The 20,283-nt window shown below is 34.2% G+C and overlaps 1 protein-coding gene across 2 annotated transcripts; it reads left to right on the forward strand.

Moving 5' to 3' along the window:
- The first annotated feature begins 1,130 nt into the window (after window positions 1-1,130).
- Window positions 1,131-18,672, forward strand: Cht5 (Chitinase 5). 2 transcript variants are annotated; one of them, XM_076128438.1, is made up of 12 exons: window positions 1,131-1,447; window positions 3,350-3,512; window positions 10,950-11,014; window positions 11,967-12,136; window positions 12,434-12,599; window positions 14,090-14,312; window positions 14,717-14,840; window positions 15,481-15,678; window positions 16,182-16,478; window positions 16,918-17,169; window positions 17,248-17,322; window positions 17,517-18,672. In XM_076128438.1, exons 3-12 carry the CDS (start codon window positions 10,957-10,959, stop codon window positions 17,637-17,639), a joined length of 1,686 nt encoding a protein of 561 aa, XP_075984553.1. In that variant the 5' UTR covers window positions 1,131-1,447; window positions 3,350-3,512; window positions 10,950-10,956; the 3' UTR covers window positions 17,640-18,672. The 2 variants fall into 2 exon arrangements, with proteins under 2 accessions (XP_075984553.1, XP_075984554.1); XM_076128439.1 differs by lacking the exons at window positions 1,131-1,447; window positions 3,350-3,512 and adding an exon at window positions 8,963-8,981.
- Window positions 18,673-20,283: the final 1,611 nt, after the last annotated feature.

A 20,283-nucleotide genomic window follows, 5' to 3' on the forward strand; every position in this document is an offset into this window, starting at 1 on the left:
GTAAAAGAAAACCAATGAGGGTTTGTGCACAGATTACGCTAATAAGGTTTGACGCAGAGGAAAGAGTCGAGGAAATTACGATTCGCTGTGTAAGCAATTAATAAAAAAATTGGTATAAGTTGATTTTAGGTATACACGAACTTCCCGTGCGACACTTGTAACTTATATGTATTAGGATGATAGAAAATGATTACGATATGATACGCAAATTTCCTTAATTTCTCATTTAGAAAATGTGTCCTAAACTGTTAAGAAATAGTAAGGAGGCCGCAAAATACAGAAATGAGAATATGTAAAAAAAATCATGAAGTGTATTCTTGTACATTGACAAACATAATTACTTTAATAGTACTATTTCGTTTTAATAAGAACAGTAAAAGCATGCCTCATAATCTACCGTCACAGTACTTCAATTATACATAAAATAGATTTATACAGGTTTAACATATCGTTACGCTATCGCAGAAATATATCAGAGGGAAGATTGGGGCTTTGCGTATTACAGTGCTAATGATCGTTAAGCCGCCGATCACAACGCTTATTGAATGCTTCACTGTGATTGATTGCGTGTTCGAGAAAAACTCGCTTGCCGTTATATCTTTATCATTTTTCTTGAGATTACCTCTAAGTTTAAGGGTTTAGCAATGTAACGATTAATCAGAATTCACTAATGAATAGAAAGAAGGATTACTGTGATGCTGTCAAACTAGTTTTTGAGAACAATAATTAGTTGGAAAAGCATCAAAACTTTCTTAAGAGTCTTAATTACGAGTTGTTGACCATTTACAGTAGTTGGAATTAAACGAAAAAGTCGTGTTGTTGTTCATAATTTAACCTATTTAAATTTTACGCATAAAAGTTTTAATACTGCATTTTTAACGTTATAAATATGCTTGCAGTTCTAGTTAAACGAAGATAATGATAAAATTTACTTCAGTTCTGTTACGCGTGGTGCGCATCTAGTGTACCTATAAGTCTTCAATGCTTCAGTGCTCTATATGCCCATAGATTTTGATCATGAAATATTAATTTTCTTCTCCTTACATAATGATTTGGTAAGAGAACATAATTAATGGTTACTTCCGTTTTGCACCGCTCCCCTCATTCTAAGCACTTTACTGCACACGCACAGTTGCAAATATTTTATCGAATCGTGCGAAAGTGTCTATAGATATATTTCATTCTAATTGAACATTTTCATTGGGTACTTAGCTTTGTTCAGTAATTACATAATTTGATTCGAAAATATAGTTAAAATTACGTCATTACTTGATTAGTAAATGTTTATAGAAGTTTCAAAAACTAAAAACCCACATTTAAACCTACGAGTGTTGAAAGATTGCTGACAATTGTAAACAAATAAAGAATTGTGAGTCTATCAAATTAGAGGAAATCTGTGTTTTCCTGGTTCCCTGACAGTTATTTCCACGAGGTACAATCACACAAGGTATGTATCGAATATCGCTAGGATCAAAGTGATAAAACTCTTTGTCCGGAATGTTATTGCGATTCGCGTCGCGTGCGCCGACCGACTACGTGGATGCAGCTCAATGCCGATACTCTTCCTTCCGATATATCTTGATCTGACGAGAGACTATCGAACGTGCCACCATTCATCTCAAATGTCAATAGAGCAATTGAATTAATTTACAATAATGTATGTCTATGTGCCGTACGGTACTACGGCTATTGTTTGTGCTTGACACCTCCTAAAACCTCATTTTAATTTATTATTTGAGAGAGTGTTTGTCATCCGTGTTTAGAGAACTACTGATTCATCTCGAGTGAAGTACAAACATTATAAAATATAAAAGAATACCCATTTTTCCGCAGTTGAATAGCATGATTTATGATGAATCGTTAATTGAATTTCGTTCTATTAATATAATATTAGCCTAGTTATGCATCTATATTTTACTAGGTTAATTGTCTAAATACGTATGTATAATTTTTGATGATGTTTTAACAGAAAGAGAAAAATATTTGTTCAAGGATTTATGATGGATGTTTAGAAAACAGATTGCTTAAAAAAAGCTGAATCTCAACAAAATTGTTCAAGACAAGTGGCAAACTTGTTGTGAATTAAATGTCCCTTTTAAGGTACAACATCTACTTGGCTACTTAGCTCCGTCACCTAATAAATAGGGTTTCATTAAGTCGAAATTAGGATAAGCTTACAAAAGTAATTATAATAATTCATATCCTAATTTAACGGTCGGCAAGAGGCGTTATTATAATCCGAGAGGAGGTAAAAACATTATTAATGGGACTATTAGAATATCTCCAGCCACTGGGTCATTATAAGACTTGTTTTTCGTATAAATATTTTCACTTTGAGACCGCTTTGTCGATGCAAGTAGGTAATGTTAGGCGATATTAAGCTAAAAGGGAAAGCTTCTGATAAGTTTTAGTGCTTAAGTAAGGAGTTTGGCTTGTCGCATCACTTGAGAAGATGTTGAACTAGCGTCACCCGCCCTTGCGAGTATTTACCAGTACTGTGTGCCACTTTTATATTTACTTGGCACTTTATAGGGCGTTTGATGTTGCTGGATTTGTTTACAAACGACCCACAATATGCCGGCTGTAAAAAGCGTATCATAAACACATACTTGGGGAAGTAAATATGGTGTGGATTATACGTATGTAACGACGATACACCTGTTAATTTTATACATTTAGTTTTTATGATTTTGTTCCCAATAAATACAAATAAAATTGCGCATTTCCAAAAATACATTAAAGTGAAACCTTACGTAATAACAATTTAATTAATGTACAGTTCCAAGTACGCACTGGTGAAGAGCCTTCAGTGGTATTCATTTTGCTTCATTAACGGCCCACTCGAGGCAAGGGACGATTAAATTCGGGAGTTGGAGCATTCGAACGGGACATTTTTATCATTGGCATAAATTAAATGTAATAAGGTATTTTAAGCCTTTCCCCGGGTACAGGTTTCCGTACCGTTGGTCGACCCGAGCACCCACCATTGATCTCATTGTTTGATACATTGCACTCCCCAAATGTGTCGTTTGGCCACCATCATCGATCAACTCCTATACAGGCTGCGCTTTTGCGATCTATTGACATAGATATGAAATAAATAAAAATATTGAGCTTAAGTTATTGTTCTAATTTTATATTTGTTTTGTTTTACAATATGTCAACAAAACTGGGTTGGTTTTAATGGAAAAGGCAAGAAAAAAATATGTTCTTGATGTATCAAGGTGTCAATGAAAAAATATAAAATTGATAAGATTTAAAGGGATTAGGATACTTTATAGGGTCGGGATGGCAGGATATTTTATGTCTTGATGTCCTATATCACTAAACCCGCTATTGTAAATTTTAGGTGGTTTTATAGCCGTCGTAAAAGTTAAAAAGAAGAAGGATAAAAATTAGCATTAGTGGCGCACCCTGTGGAGCGCGTGGCTCGGCGCGCAGGCGCATATAACCGCGGTGCAGCGACAAACGCGACACAATCGCACGCCGGCCGTCGAAGCCACACCGCAACTGTGAGTATATCAAATAGTCTTAAGTCTTACCTACTATGTAAACAAATAATAATATACCGGCTAAAATAAGCTAGAGATTTCCCCTAGAGTTCATATTATAAAAAAAAGAAATAAAAACATGATTTTAGTATTACACTTAATTTAGACATGTGCTTTAGAAAGCTTTAAAAGCTAGATTAGATGTTTCAAAATATTAATTATTATAATTTAATTTAATGTAAATTCAAAAACACGTTTACACAGTTCTATTTTAAAATAACGTGCTTGTATACAAGTTTTGTTTAATTCCATGTCTTTAAGTTGCTGTCTTAGGCGCTTTAACATAAATTGCGTATTTTTCATTCTATACCATGATTGTTTTTCGAAGAATGTCAAATTAAGGCAAGAGAAAAAAGAGCCACACAGGTTCTTTCTACGTTATAGCATAAGGAAAATTTGCCAAAATCTCTCAAGTTGTGTTCTAAATTTGGTCAAAAAATCGATCAAAACAAGTTGGAAATATATGATTGTGAGGACAAACCGATTTGATATCAATACTCGTGCAAGTCACATTGTAACTAACTTCAGTCGTTTTTACCTAATTTCTTCCAATTAGCTACTATAAAAAAGTTAAACGTGTGAAATAGAAAAAGTTTAATTAGCGAATAATTGCCACGTTTTTCTATTCGTCGCAAATTGTTTAATAACAACAATTTTAATAACTGTTCCAATGACAATTATAAGTACTTAAATCAATAATGAAGTTACCAGTCACGCAAATTTTTTATCACGCGAAATCAATCAGCGCCGGCGCTGACAAGCTTCCAATTAAAATTAACTTTATTTGTATACAAAATTATACAGTGTATAATTTAAATTAACATACTTCTTTTGAACTTGAATCGTTTAGTGAAAGTGTTTATATTCAAATTATGAAAATGTTATTGACTTTCGATTGTGTTAATGCGTCTCTAAAACCTACTTTTAAATGTAAACGATAGTTTGTTTATCAAAGATAATGTCAGTTTGAAAGCTTTGGTAAAAATAATAAGTTATTTGACACATTTCTTTGTGGCATGCAAAGTCCCCAACTCGTTCCTCGTTCAGGAGGAGACTCTTGCCTAGCAGTGTCAGTGCCTAGCAATGTAAAATTGGTAATTTTATTGAAATGCACGCAAAAGACATCGCGTGTATTTGCGCGTACTTAAGTTCCGTCCGGTAACATGCAAATGTACACTTTGATGTTATGCATATTGGCCATTATTTTTTATTGAAGAAATTCATGTTGCTCTCTTATTATGCAGAACAAAACTCATGTCTGTTCCGTATTGTTAGAACATTAGTTAAAAGGGACTACTTTACTTGCATAATCCTAGAGACATAGCCATATGATAATATGGTTTTTCTCTGTTTTCTTCAATAGTAAGATAACTCGTATTTTCATGTATTTTAGTTATTCAAACTATTGTTTACAAAAGCGAATTCGTCTCAATAAAAGTAGAGCTTCTTTACTTGCGATTTAAATCAGTAATAATTTAGCACAGTGTATCTTTAATAAATATTGTCTGAGATTTATTTTACGATTAGCCGTTCTTAGTTTATTTTTATTTGAATATTATTGAAAAAGTTAATGCATTTTAAAGTGCATCAGTTATTTTACGAACGTATCGTAAAAATGCGTGGAATTTTGTTACCTTAAGTCGTTGACCGACATGTACAAATTCAGACCCCGCTTTTATTTACAAACACACATTGTTATGTAAATAATTACCTGAACAAAATCCTTTTTTTGTAAACAAACGCGTGACAAATATCAAAATCGTGCTTGTTTGCTATTGTTCACACAACGGTAATTCTTTAAATAGAATTGTGTTTCTAGTATTCTAAAGACATAACAAAAATTAGATATGACCTAAATATTCAGAATGACGCATTACGTTTGTTTAATGAGATATTATAGTACCTTTCATTAACAGTCTCCCACTGACTGAAATTACGGCTTGTATTACAATTTTAATATTTTTATAAATATCATTCCTCTAGATTTGAAATCTTGAGTTATGACGACTTCATTATCTGTACCATCATTCAGCGTCCAGTCTTTAAATTGCGTGTAAAATATTAAATCTTTCTACGTCTATTAGTTTTCTACTCACGATATTTTATTATTATTCTCACGCAGTATTCGCAGTCATGTATTATGAAACACACCATATTCGTTTATCGCAGAGTTTAGTGTTAATGGGACCGCCTAAGTCATACTTGGACAAAGGCTTTTCACTTTCGGCCGGTGACCTTAGAGGTAGGATAACGACTCCTGGGGTGAACTCATCAGCTCCTTAGTATGCAGGAGGTTTGCCAGTTGTCGTATCGATGTATGCGCACACTCATCAGTAAGGCTGTGACAGCGCACGCGGAATTACGATATTATTTCATACTTGACGAATTGTTCGCGGTTAACAATAAGAACATTTGAAATTAGCTCACATTTTCAAATGGATAGTAAAAACGTTAAATATAATGGACGGTCATCGTACGCGTTTTGAATGTGCATTGAATTATTACGTTAAAATAATAGACTAATATCGGAACAAAACCCGATTGTAGATTCAATCAAATCTTTACAATTAATGCGCAATAAGCTTTACATTTGTGTGGTTTATAAAAAATACATAAAATAAGAAGAGAAGTTTTACAAAATCTGCACTAAATCGACAACGTCTACAATTCTACATAGTATTTAATATTAATAAACTCATAATTAATAACAACTTGACATTTACATTTACAACAAGCAGGGGCAAATATTCCGTTTATTATCCACTAAACATTCTTTTGACATTTCGTATCCAAAACTATGAATTTTGATGCGCCTATTACCCTAGCCCTTGGGCTATCAAACTGTTATAACTAAATACTTTTATGAATTCCGTTACAATGTTAGAATATTGTGTGGAGGAAGGGCGCCGGGACATTCTTGACATTTAGTGAAGCCTTTGGCACTTTATTACTTCTCGGTAATTGAGGTTGGCACTTGAAGCGAATGTTAAGTAAGTAACAAAGCGATTATGGGGATCGTGTGATGCCTCCTTTATGGATCATTTTGCTATGATTAGAACTATTGTGTTCTGATATTAGACTGCCTCCGTGGCGCAGTGGTTTAGGTCGTTATTTGTGCGATCCACAAATAATTGTTTCGGGTCTGGTCGTGCTATGTGTCCGTTGTTTGTATGTTAATTTGTAATAGTCCCCGCGATACAAGAGCAATTCTTAATGCAGGAGTTGTCTTTATAAAGAAAAGAAATAGATATCAACTTGTTACCAAGACGGTTTTTGTGTTCAAAAAGCATTAAAGAATACAATACTTTCATTCGACTTGCAAATTGTTAATTACTTACACTAGCGAATTCTTTAAGGAACAAATAAAATCAAACGTTCCTCTACATCAGTCTGACTAAAAAGATTTAAACAGATTTTGATAAGGGATGACACGATAAGCTTCTAAAATCTGTGATGTTTGGTATACTATAAAAGTTACAGAGCCTTTGTTACAATTTTAAATATACAAATGATTATGTGGTACCTAATTTAATATAGTATATGAATGAGAATCTTATAGAATTAGATAAACTAGGTCAAAGTTCGTTTAACGTTTCGATAAAGTGTTCGTTATTGTTCAAGCTTTTGTGCCTGAATACGTAAGTGATTATTGGAATACCTAGTAGCGAATTGTCCTCAAAGTACGTGGTCTGTTGCTCATACAAAATGATCGCGGGATTACCCTATATTTAAAGTAAATGCTTTGTTGTTTATACTTTCCCATAAACTGTACGTGCAGTGAAAATGTTCGCTTTATAATAGAAAGTTTCAGAGAATTGTATAATCATTCGGTCTAGACAAATTATAGCACTCCTTTAATTAGCTAGATTAATAAACTTCCAGCCGTCTACAGAAAATATGACAAATAAATATTGAACTTTTCATTATGGAACTTTTGTACGACCAAAATGACTAATTTTCTCTGTGAGTCAGGAGCCGTGATTTGCGATTTGCATTGCTGATGGACTTCGACGTTTGAGTTTAACAGATGTTCAACCGGTTCTTTATTGTTTTCAGAATAAACACCGAACACCCGTGTCAACCAAATATTAATGTATATCTTTCTAATGTATTTTGGTGACTGTTGATCGACAATAATGTATCTGATTTAATGCGAATAGCAGAGATATTTCGGGTGTGATTCTACTTATTATAAAACTTTCTTGAATTAACTTGCGATTTTTTTGTTTCAATAAGAAAAGCCAAAAATGTAATATTACGCGTAAGATTTGAAATATGTTTATATTGACACTAAAAAGTGTTGTTTTAAAATGTTTTGTTCTATTTGCTGTTACAATAACCGGTAGAAAATGATAATTTTCGGAGAGTTCTTAAATCTCAGATGCAGGTGTATGATAATAAAACGTGGTTATTTATGATCTCTTTGTTTACACTGTGTAAAAGAATGTCAACACATCGCATCATATGTAAAGCAAAGGTGCAAATGAGATTTAAAACGGTGATCTTATTCTATTCAGTCACACGATTCTTGTGTAGAATACTAATTCGTCGATAATTACAGTTGGTTTACATTTACATAGTAAAATGTAATAAACCTAGCGGTGTTCGCGGTGTCTATGTCGATTGAAACCGAAACCTAAAGTTCATGTAACACATTTTATATGAGATAAAGGGTTAGGAACGTGAACGAAGAGTCTCAAATAATATCAAGGCTACGCCTTTATGCTATTGCGACAGCTTTTGTTGTAGCTAAATACCAAATTCCTTTACAAATTCTAGAAGATTTGTGGGTGTAGTGCTATGTTTATTTTTACTACGACTTACAATATCTGCTAAGAGCTTAGAAACATCGTCTTGTCTCTCTTTTAAATCCATTGATGGTTTTAGGTTTTTTTTTTAATATCTGGTTGTGTTTCAGTCAGTGATTTTTCCTATAGTTCTAAATAGGTATACGCGGTTTGTTGTATATCTTCGTACTTATGCGGAAAAATGATTACATTATACATATCATTTGCAGCAGTGACCATCAAACATCATGCCCTTGTTCGTGAAAATTACAACATGCGGCCATATCATTATAAAGACTCGATTATTCCTTGAACAAATAATTCCTCGAAGATCTTATTCCAGTTTCACAAAAACAACAATACTGCTGCACAATTGACGCTCCACTTATAAAACTTTTACTTTATAGAAACGGTACAAACGATGATCGGTAAAAACTAAGAAACTTTCAGTTGTCTATAGCAATGTATTGTGAGTTAAGTAGGTATCAGTTAAGCCTAGTTGTGACAATGAGAGGTGGTTGGTAGGTCAGTGGGCGAGTACACGGGTACACGAGTAAGCGAGCTCAGCATCGACACATCTAGAGCGCTAGGTCCCGTTACTACACGCAATAAGTGCCGTGACAGATTGCGTTCAGCCGGCTGGGTAATACTCCTTATTACTTATGCATTGAATATAGGAATGGTTCATGGATAAACGGCTTAAATATCTTAAACAGTATTTTGCCTTTATCTGCTGATTAATCTTCTATTATCGGTAAATCATCGCTTGATTTCTGACCAAAAGAGAACTTTGTGATATCCATAAAAATGTTGTTAAGAAACGTTCGTGGTTTGTTAGTTTTATTAAAACTTTTTTTAAAATATTTGAGCTATGTGTGATTGGAGCGTTAGACAGTAAACTCGAAAACTCTCGACAATCTCACTCGCATCTCACCTAACTTTGTTTACAAGACATCGATTATTATTGACGCTCTCATATGCCTATGCTAGAGTCCTGTTTTACTCTGTCACACTTACATACCAAGTAGTGACATACTGAGATAGTATAGTTTAGTTCTCTCTTTCATCTTGTCGTAGGTATACTCAATCAGACAGATTTAATTTATTCGTCGAATAAATTACAATTCTTAATACTTTATTTTTTTCAAAACAGGATAATCTTGTCGATATTAGTCAGCTGTTTACTCACGTTCATATTTCACGTTATAAATTATAATAATATGCAGTGCAAAGTTGAAAGAAAATGCCAAATGTGATGTTAACTCGTTTTTCTTGAAAACTAATTAATTCAGAACCAAAATGAAATACTCATTTACCGTATATCGATATCATAATCATATTGCTTATACATCTTACAGACTACAATGAAACTCGAATTAGATCTGAAATCCCGTCTTTATTACTGCTCTTTGATTGCAAATATAATATACCATCTATCTATACTTACTATATATCTACTTTGTGTATAAAGAACGTCGTAAATTATTACTTACGATATAATAAAATGCATAAGAAACACAAGGTGACATTTAAATCATATATGTAAAGAAAGTTATAGACTTCCAACATTAGCGGCGACCGCAAATCCCGCAAACTTATAACATTTTCTCTTACTAACTACTTGATAGTTAAATATAGAAAATGAAAAGTCAATACAAAGTATCTTCAATATCTCTAGAACTAAGTGAACTGTATAATTAGACGTGGAATGTGGACGGTAACTGGAGTCCGTTAGCCGTATGCTATTCCCGCTTGATACTCGAACACCATGGGAAATGAATAACTGTGCCTACCACTTACTTATTACAAGTTAGCTTTACAACTAGAAGTCTATTTTAATCTTTACTAGCTTTTACCCTCGACTCTGTCTACGTATATCCAATTATTAATCATAAATTGAAAATTTCTATAAGTGGCTCTAGAAAATAACTATGTACGTATTTTAAAATGGGAAAACTAGGTATGCAGTTTAGCAGCTGTATTGAAACTTACGTAAACTCTAGTTCCTATAAATAAATGTTATTACCGGGTGTATATTAAGTTATTTAATATTTAGTTTTTCTGGTAACGAGCAACTGGTAAAATCAGCTAAATAAATATTTTTTGGAAATTTTTGACATATCTTTATATAAATTGTCTGTTTTCACTATCAATGTCATGTTGTGCAAATATTTAAATAATTTGACGACTTTTGATACGTGGACAGGTAAATGGATATTTCCTATGTGACCATCTGTTTTTGAATATTACAAGTACTTAATATGTATTGAATTGATTGGAAAATTCGGAAAGTAGCATAATAATTAATAACTATTGCTTTCAATTTAAGCCTTTTTGTATTCATTTTACTACAATAATAGCGGCGGGCTTCGCCCCAATTAAACAGTTATTTTACAAAATACTTTTACATATAACTTCCTCTTGAATAACCCTATCTATTAAGAAAAAACTGCATCAACTGCGTCAAGTCCGTGCGCAGTTTAAAGGCTCTAAGCATACATACATACAGACATAGGGACAGACGCGTAAACGACTTTGCTTTATACTATTATTATGTAGCGATTCTGTTTTAATTCTACTGTTATTGAATTTTTTTAATTTATTGTCGTAGGTTCAAAATGCGAGCGATACTAGCGACGTTGGCCGTCCTGGCGGTCTTCACGACTGCAATCGAAGGTGAGTCATGTCTACAAACTAGGTCTACGAACATTTACCAATACTTAGATGTCTTTTCAATTAGTCACAATGGTTACAGGATACCTAATATGAAAAATGTTAACGAAGCTTTATGAATCACATTGCACAGATTACAAATAAGTTGGAATAGGGAAAGCCTACCTTTTCGCAGTAAAAAATATAATAGTACCGTGTTGGAGAAAAACTTAATGTTCCTTCGCTTTTGTAGAAAAACAGCGAAATGCTAGAAAGTTATAATATTCTTAGGTTCAAGTTAATATACATATGTATCTATGGGCAGTTTAGCCCGTAACGAATGTTTTGAATTTGACACTACTTAAAGCGAATAAAAACAAATACAAAATATATCTTTTCGTATGTTTTTTAGATTTATATTTTGAATTTGTATGACTACGTTAATAAAAATTGTTGACAAAGTCAGAAGAATACATGAAACTCGATACAAATGGTGGACATAAATCAATTGCGATTAACTACGATTCCCGAGCAAGTTTGAGCTTAACTCCGCTTATCCAACATTGCAACTATCATACGAACCCGCTTGTAGTCGTAGCCGTTCATAATTTATTACTGTAAATGTGTTTCTACATTACGTTACTTGAAAATCTAATTATAATTGAATTAGTCTAGCGTTTAACGTAAGAAGTGCCTTTAATATGTTTTCTTGGGATAGTTTCATGACTACATTTGAATGAAAGACTTTGCAGCTGCATTTAGTATAGGCTACATTCAAGATAGTCTTTGAAAAGACTACCATGGTGATAAATGACTGGCCTTAAAACGGTTTCCTCTTAGTGACTGATAATACATAGATACCATAATGTCGAAAATCAATCTATGCAGAACTTGTACCATTGAAATTTTATGGAGCAGTAAGATAAGAATAACTCTCACTTCTATTGCTATTAATTGCTTATCTGCTTTCTTCTAGCGGACAGCAAAGCGCGCATAGTATGCTACTTCAGCAACTGGGCGGTGTACCGACCAGGCGTCGGTCGATACGGCATCGAAGACATCCCTGTGGATCTCTGCACACACATCATCTACTCATTCATCGGTGTCACTGAGAAAGACAACAAAGTACTCATTATTGATCCCGAGGTAAGATCTTGTCATTTTAGTGGCAATTTATTCACATTTCAGTCTAGGTATTCTTCCCTGTCAAGATGATAAATGCTGTTTCAATGTTAAGTTAAACGCTTGTTTTTCAAAAGATTACATTTCGTTAGAATCTTGTTACAAAAGTATTGCTTTCTCAGAAATTGTTCCTTCCGTAGAATTACAAATTAGTTCCGAATTTCGCAAAATACTATCAATTTGTACATCACTCGATTTATCAACTGTTTTATTACACCAAGAAAAAAGTATCGAGCTTATTTCATAATATATTTTCAACAGTTGGATGTAGAAAAGAATGGGTTCAGCAACTTCACGGCTCTTCGTAAGACGCACCCCAATGTCAAGTTCATGGTGGCCGTGGGAGGGTGGGCCGAGGGTGGCTCCAAGTACTCACACATGGTCGCACAGAAACAGTCCCGAATGAGCTTCGTGCATAGCGTCGTTGGTAAGTAGCAACATATTTATCCATGAGTTTAAGTTTTACGAGCCGTCTAATCGACAAAAATAAATATCATGTTCCACTAAACGGTAAAATCTACCAAAAAAGCGATCTAGACTAAATTCTAGCGAAAGTTACTGATGACACGTATTCTGTTATAGATTGAAACCCCTAAACAAAGCAGTTTGGAACAATAGTGGTGAAATGTGGTAAATGATATATACGTGATGTCATAACAAACCAACAAGCCATAAATTATGAGCCTCTGTGTTGCTTGGAATATATTTCCTCTTATGACATTCCTAAGTATAGTTCAGCATAAGACCGCTTTCCAATAAACGCAAAGGAAATATCTGTATTCATTCAAAGAATGAAAGAAGTTCACGCTTACTGTGAACTTTGCTTTGAGCTATGAAACCGGAAATATTTAACCAAGAAAAATCCATAGATCCAGTGATTCTATATTTCTAGAAACAAGGTACAATAAAGCTATTATATACGTGTATTTGGTTTCAAGTTTCGCGAGAGCAAGAGTTCAGCAAACTACTTGTTGCAAAGCGAAACATTTTGTTTATCTTTGTTCACGTAACATTTACTGAGATTGTCTTATTAAATAGCGGTGAGGCAAATTGTATCAAGGGACTTGATATTCAATCTATTTTTCAATTTTCGCGTAACATCTCTCGAAGTAAGTAAACAAATAAATATATATTCTCGTGCGGCACATGAGTAAATAATTTTTGTCAAAATATCAATATCTCGTCACAAGAGGTTTCTCAAATTTTCAACATAAATCGTGTTTCGTGTTTTTGCTTGTATCAAGTTCATTCGACGATTTTCTGTTTAGAGAGTATGTTCGGGCCTCCGTGACGAGTACAGTGTGAGAGTTTTCAATTTATTATGAAACGGACCGCGGGTAGGAGGGGAGAAATTAATTAATAAAATGAAAAATAGCACGGCTTTAATTAATGATGTGGAAATGTGCACCCCACATACTTTGTGCGACCTCACTTTGAGTTTTATAGACTGTACCTAACGTTGTACCTACTAGTTTTACTAGTCACTCGAATTTATTTCAACGTTTTTGTACAAATGCGGGGTTAAAAGAAAGTTATTTGGTAAATGTACTAGAATTGAAAAGGGGTATATTTAGGAGAGTCGGTCATGTAGAAAGGATGAGTGAAAGGCGATTAATGAGAAAGATTTATCGCCTGAAAGCGTAGGGATACCTATGTAGTACAAACTAGACGCGAGACTAGACTAACCATTGTTGGTACACTTAGAAAATTGCTCGAGTAGAAGCCTCGATAAACTTACTAAAGAAATGTTCATGTTTAAGAACGAAACTATTACTTGCAATACTTAAAAACTAGTTTTTAAGCGAAAGCAACGAAACAGTAGCTACTAACTTAATTTTACAATGTTCTTTTGACCGTTATAAATTATTTGTTGCAATTGATCGACGCCTCGAGTAAATTCGTTGGTAATTTCTTTAGATTTCATGAAGAAATACGATTTTGACGGTTTGGATCTTGACTGGGAGTACCCTGGCGCGGCTGACCGTGGCGGTTCCTTCTCTGATAAGGATCGCTTCCTCTACTGGGTGCAGGAACTCAGGAGAGCCTTCATCAGGGTTGGCAAAGGATGGGAGCTCACCGCCGCTGTACCTCTTGCTAACTTCAGGTTGATGGAAGGATACCATGTGCCTGAACTTTGCCAGTAAGTGACTTCTAAAAATTAAAGATATTTTGTTAGTTTAATGTTAAAATTGAGCTCTTAAAATAGGGAACTATTACAAATGTTCACCCATATACTTAGTAAACTTACTTAAGTAGTTCAACAGTATCAAAATTGGTCTCATTTTAATGATCAACTTTGAAAATAAAAAGAATAAAATCGATAAATCTAACTGCGTATTCTGTAATGTCAATAAATGCAGTTGTAGTTACAACAAAAATAGCTTCTAAAACATTTGTTCCACATTTCTCAAAGACAAAGAGGTCAGAAAGTTTAAACGTTTTCTCACTTTAAACTTTCACATACGTCATTATGTCACGGGTGAAAACTAAATAAAATAGAGTTTAAACTTTGTTGGATGGTGGTAAGAGCTATGTTACTTGCAGGGAGTTGGATGCTATTCACGTGATGTCGTACGATCTGCGCGGCAACTGGGCTGGCTTCGCTGATGTGCACTCACCTTTGTACAAGCGTCCTCATGACCAGTGGGCTTATGAGAAACTCAACGTTGTAAGTCAACAGTTACTTATTTTAAGCAAATACTACTGAATAGATTAAAATGAAATTTAGCACTATACAGTCCACTGAATAATAAAACGTTTTTATGGGAATATCATATAGGATAGGTACTCTTAATTACTAGAAGCGTTTTTACGTGGTCGGAGTCGCGGTCTGACTAATCCTATCATATATCTATTATTCCTCAAATGAAACTGTCTTAATATATGTATAAGTCGTATATATTGTAACCACTTGGTTTCGTTGGTTTCTGTATGATGAAAATGAATGATTACAACAAAACAATTAATAAAGCGTACTAGCTATTAAATTATTAAAATGTAATGAAAACACAAGTTCCAATTAGATCCTATTCATATAATTACGGCTCACCAAATAAACATCATTCATACAAACTAATTAATTGGTCCATAATCATGGTTACAGTTAGTTTTATTTAATTTTACTAGAATTCAGATTTTAGTTTACGCTTTGCATTTTATTACTGTCACTGCAATTTTAATACTTAAACAGATAAAAATATGTACATATTGTAAAGTTCAACAAAACCCAGATCTGGTTCCAATTCTTCGTCAATCAAAAACGCACCTTATTTCTTTAACATTTCATTTCAATTTTTTTTTGTGTCCAGAACGATGGTCTTGCTCTCTGGGAAGAGAAGGGTTGTCCTACCAACAAGCTGGTGGTCGGTATTCCGTTCTACGGTCGTTCATTCACTCTGTCAGCTGGTAACAACAACTATGGACTTGGTACCTTCATCAACAAGGAGGCTGGAGGCGGCGACCCTGCACCTTACACCAATGCTACCGGATTCTGGGCTTATTATGAGGTATGGAAGAATTTAATTGAACTAGCTTATATGTATTCGTGACTACGACTTCCCAAACCAGAGTGGTAAATAGGTATACGTAAGTACTACACGGCAGAGCTCCTGTTAGGTTCCAAGTGATCGATTGAAAGCTCCTAACTTGACAGTACTATATATCCATATTTGTCAAATAATCATAATTAAAGGAAAAGAAACCTTATAATTATGTAGTCTAGAAAAAATGAAAGCTCTAAATTAGGGGTAGTTGAAGCAACAGGTAAACGGTTTAATTGTACATTTAAAGACGTAATAGTAGTGTTTCCTTGACGTCGCTATGCATAAAACCCAATTGGGGCTATCATGTATGAGTATGAAACCACAACCACAACCAGAAAAGTTTGTCAAAGTTTCCTGTTCGCTCAAAAATACGTTTGAGTGTACTTTATTGAGAGGTTATTCACATCTTGAGTCATAGACTTAGCAAACCCATTTTATATGATATTTACTGAGTTTTATTTTTACAGATTTGTACCGAAGTTGACAAAGACGGCAGTGGCTGGACCAAAAAATGGGACGACGCTGGCAAATGTCCCTACGCCTACAAAGGCACCCAATGGGTTGGTTACGAAGACCCCAAGAGTGTGGAGATCAAGATGAACTGGATCAAGGAGAAGGGCTACCTCGGTGCCATGACCTGGGCTATTGACATGGATGACTTCAAAGGTCTTTGCGGCGAAGAGAACCCTCTCATCAAGCTGTTACACAAACACATGAGCACTTACACCGTACCTCCTCCCAAGACTGGAAATACTACTCCTACGGTAAGAGTAAAAACGTATAGTTATTATTAGTGTTGGCAATTTTTAAGTGGTTTACAATTAGTCTAGATCACGCGATACATGTTACGTGAATGTTGGCATTATGTTTTACTTTTCTTCGCTTAGAATTGACGTTTACCTACTCAACAACGTTATTTTTTAAAATAATAATAATGGTAATTTGTAGCCCAGTCTGAATGTTTTGCTTTAAAAGAAACTATTTCTGCACTTTTCAAACCATATTTCATTATTACGCAATAAAATAAATCGAACTCAATATTGTGTAACGTTACTTCCGAATTTTCTCACCAATTTTATTTCCGAAATCGTAAATACTGTTTACTAATAAACTTTCTGACAGCTCAAACGAAATAGACACGCGCGATAAATCGCTACAGAAACAAATGGATAGACCATTACTCATATTGATATAAATCTGCAGCCTGAATGGGCGCGGCCGCCGTCGACGCCGGCCGACCCGGCTGAGGGTGAACCGATCCCGACCACCACCACTACTACCGTAAAGCCGACCACTACTAGCAAGCCTACGACCACTACCAAAGCCCCACAACACATTGAAGATGATGAGAATGACATTGCTGTGAGACCAGAACCTCCTAAAGCCCCAGAAGCTCCAGAAACCCCAGAAGTCCCTGAAGCTCCTGAGAAACCTGAGGCTCCAGAACACCCAATTGTGAGTAACAGATTTAGTTTTTTATAGATGCAAGTACAAATTAATTTTTATTAAATAATATCATTTTTTAATTTACAGGACAATGAAATCGATAACCCTGATATCTGCAACTCAGAAGAAGATTACATATCTGACAAAAAACAGTGCAACAAGGTAAATTTTTAATCGTAACGCTAATCAAAACTTCGCGCAAAAGTTAATAGAGCAGAAAAGCTTTATAAATCTCGTTCAAACCATTAAAGTTAATTGGTTCGGTCGTATAAATGAAAAAATAAAGTTTTCATACATTAGAATTTGTTACAAGCTTAGTTTTGAATTGTATATTTATGAGACGTTTTATTTTTCAGTACTGGAGATGCGTTAATGGCGAAGGCGTGCAGTTTACTTGCATGCCAGGAACAGTGTTCAATACAAAACTGAACGTTTGCGATTGGCCCGCGAACTCCGATCGTGAAGAATGCAAAGCCTAGAAACATACGTGAATAGACCGCTTTTGTGGTCATTCTGGAGATACCATTAGATCAAAATCGCATTCGACTTGCAAGACAGCTGATAAATTATGTTTCGCCCCTTGCGGGTCGGAAGTGAGCAACATTGCATTGTGGAGCATTCATGTTCACATGTCCATTGATAACGTACTATCTAGTAAATGGGAGAACTACTGTGAGACTCACAAATGTGTTTAGTGATACCAACTTGCTATTTGTTTGATATACAAATTATGTTATTGGTTTTAAGCTATATTTGCTTGTTTGCTCTCTCTAGTTTTGATCAAATGGTACCCTAATACTCATTATATAAGCTCAAAAGATTTTATTATCTTACTAATATTGTCGTATTTTGTTTCATCTAAAACATAATACGCCAATGTTTTATTACATTATTATTGTAAGTGGTTAGGACTCGTGTGATTTTGTATTTAGTTATTTACTTAAGTGAATAGTTCGTTAGAGTAGCAGGATACTTAATTCGAAGTTTGTAAAGTAAAGACTAAGGTCTTTAAGTGACTGATTTGAAATAAGTACAGAAGTCCTGTGAATATAGACTATAGTCTTGTTTGATATCAGAAAAAAAGGAAAAAGATATTGAGATTACTAAGTAAAATAATCTAAATAAGGGTCGTGTAGTGTACAAGACTGCATTGAATAGAAATAAATAAAAAATAAGTACTTGTAAGTCTATTTCCCAATCGATATTTTTATATTCACGAAAAAGATATTTATGAAGTTGCATGAACCAGGAGAGTGTTATTTGCTCATTGTAGTTTGTAAAGAACAGAAGTTTCCGTCGATAACTGTATTCAACAACTGTTATAAAGTTATGCCAGCAGAATTGTATTTATTTTATAAATTTGTTTCAACTCCGAAGCCAATTAGACTCTCTCGGCTTTTGGGGGATTTAAATGAATTTTCCCCCCACTTGTCGCGAGTGGTCGCTTGCTTAACCACTCTTAGCTTAATTTATTTATTTTAATAATTTTAAGACAATAAATTATGCAAAATACCCGGCGGTCTTTTTATTTTTATCACTAGCTGACCCGCGCAACTTCGCTTGCGTTACATAAAAGAGAATGGGTCAAAACTTCCCCGCTTTTGTAACATTTTTCGTTGCTACTCCGCTCCTATTAGTCGTAGCGTGATGATATATAGCCTATAACCTTCCTCGATAAATGGGCTATCTAACACTGAAAGAATTTTTCAAATCGGATCAGTAGTTCCTGAGATTAGCGCGTGCAAACAAACAAACAAACTCTTCAGCTTTATAATATTAGTATAGATAAGTATAGATTATGACAGTTGAGTGTGCCAGTGTTGTTCAAGAAGGCGAATTTAGACCTTGCTCATTTTAATCATGTTTTGCACGATATTTAAGATCTATTCATAGTATTTGCGGGGATTCATAACTTAGGTATATCTTATACATAAATATGTGCAATACTAAAATGCAAGACAATTAATTGTTCTATATAAAAATATGTGTGATTCGATTATTTTGTCAGACGATACTTAAGTACCTTCTACCTAAATTCTCTCGTCTCATACAAATGATAGCAACTTCACTAATGTTATCGTTTTGTATCGGGTTGCTCGTTCAAAATGATCAGGCGCTTTAAGTGCCAGTGAAAACTTGTAACATTCGGCGGCTATATCCAAGTAAAATGTAAGCTATATATTATTTACAAGTTATTTAGCCTTTCTCCGGAAGGGGTTGGTCGGGGTAACAACCCTTACATTTTTTACAAAAGTTTCTGTTAAGATGTTAAGACTTTTTGTTTACGATATCTCAAATTTCTATTAACATTTATGTAAGGCTCTTTATAGGTGAGTAAAATTTTTATGAATCTTCTAAAATATAAAACATTTTTCTTTAAGGTTTAAGTGGAGAGAATTACTTTTTCAAGTATTTAATAGCTGTGACTTTAGGCGTCTCGGTGATAAAATATTCTTGTAGTAACTATTAATTAGTTTGTTCAAAGTTTAGCCTTCGTAAACAGAACCCGAGACGGGGTTTAATAAGTAAATATCTAACCGTCAAATCGTTTTTATACTGGATTTCTTTAATCAATCGTCGACACTTTAAAGCTAAGCGGCCCTCGTAAAAAACAGCTTTGGAATAAAAACTAAAACGGGGTATCTTTATAAAATTATTCTCGGTCACTGAGCCCAGTTTCATTCTCTAATAAAAGTGAAAAGGTCCTTCCATTGAGCTGAAAATGTGATCTTTACCTTGGCTTAGTATAACTGACGCCTGGTAATCCAAGAGCGCGTGTAAAATCGAGACCCTTGGACCCTATAGGTGACATCGACCTTAATTATTTATATCCCACACACTTACACAGTTAAATATATTTGTCCCTTTTTACCTTCGATGCACGTATTTATACCTGACCTTTATTATGTATTTAAAAGGAAACGATATGGTTTTATTATAATTAAAATAAATTGATGTAGGCGGGCTTTGAAGTCTGGCAAGAACATGTTTTCTCTTTGTAGACGTTGTAAAAACATGTTCCTACCACACACATTATAATACACAATCGAATTGAGATTTTTACTAATATACCTACAATTTATTAGATGTAGTACCTACATACCTATATTTATTATGATACTA

Source organism: Anticarsia gemmatalis, chromosome 21 (assembly GCF_050436995.1).
Source record: "Anticarsia gemmatalis isolate Benzon Research Colony breed Stoneville strain chromosome 21, ilAntGemm2 primary, whole genome shotgun sequence".
Classification (NCBI taxonomy): domain Eukaryota; kingdom Metazoa; phylum Arthropoda; class Insecta; order Lepidoptera; family Erebidae; genus Anticarsia; species Anticarsia gemmatalis.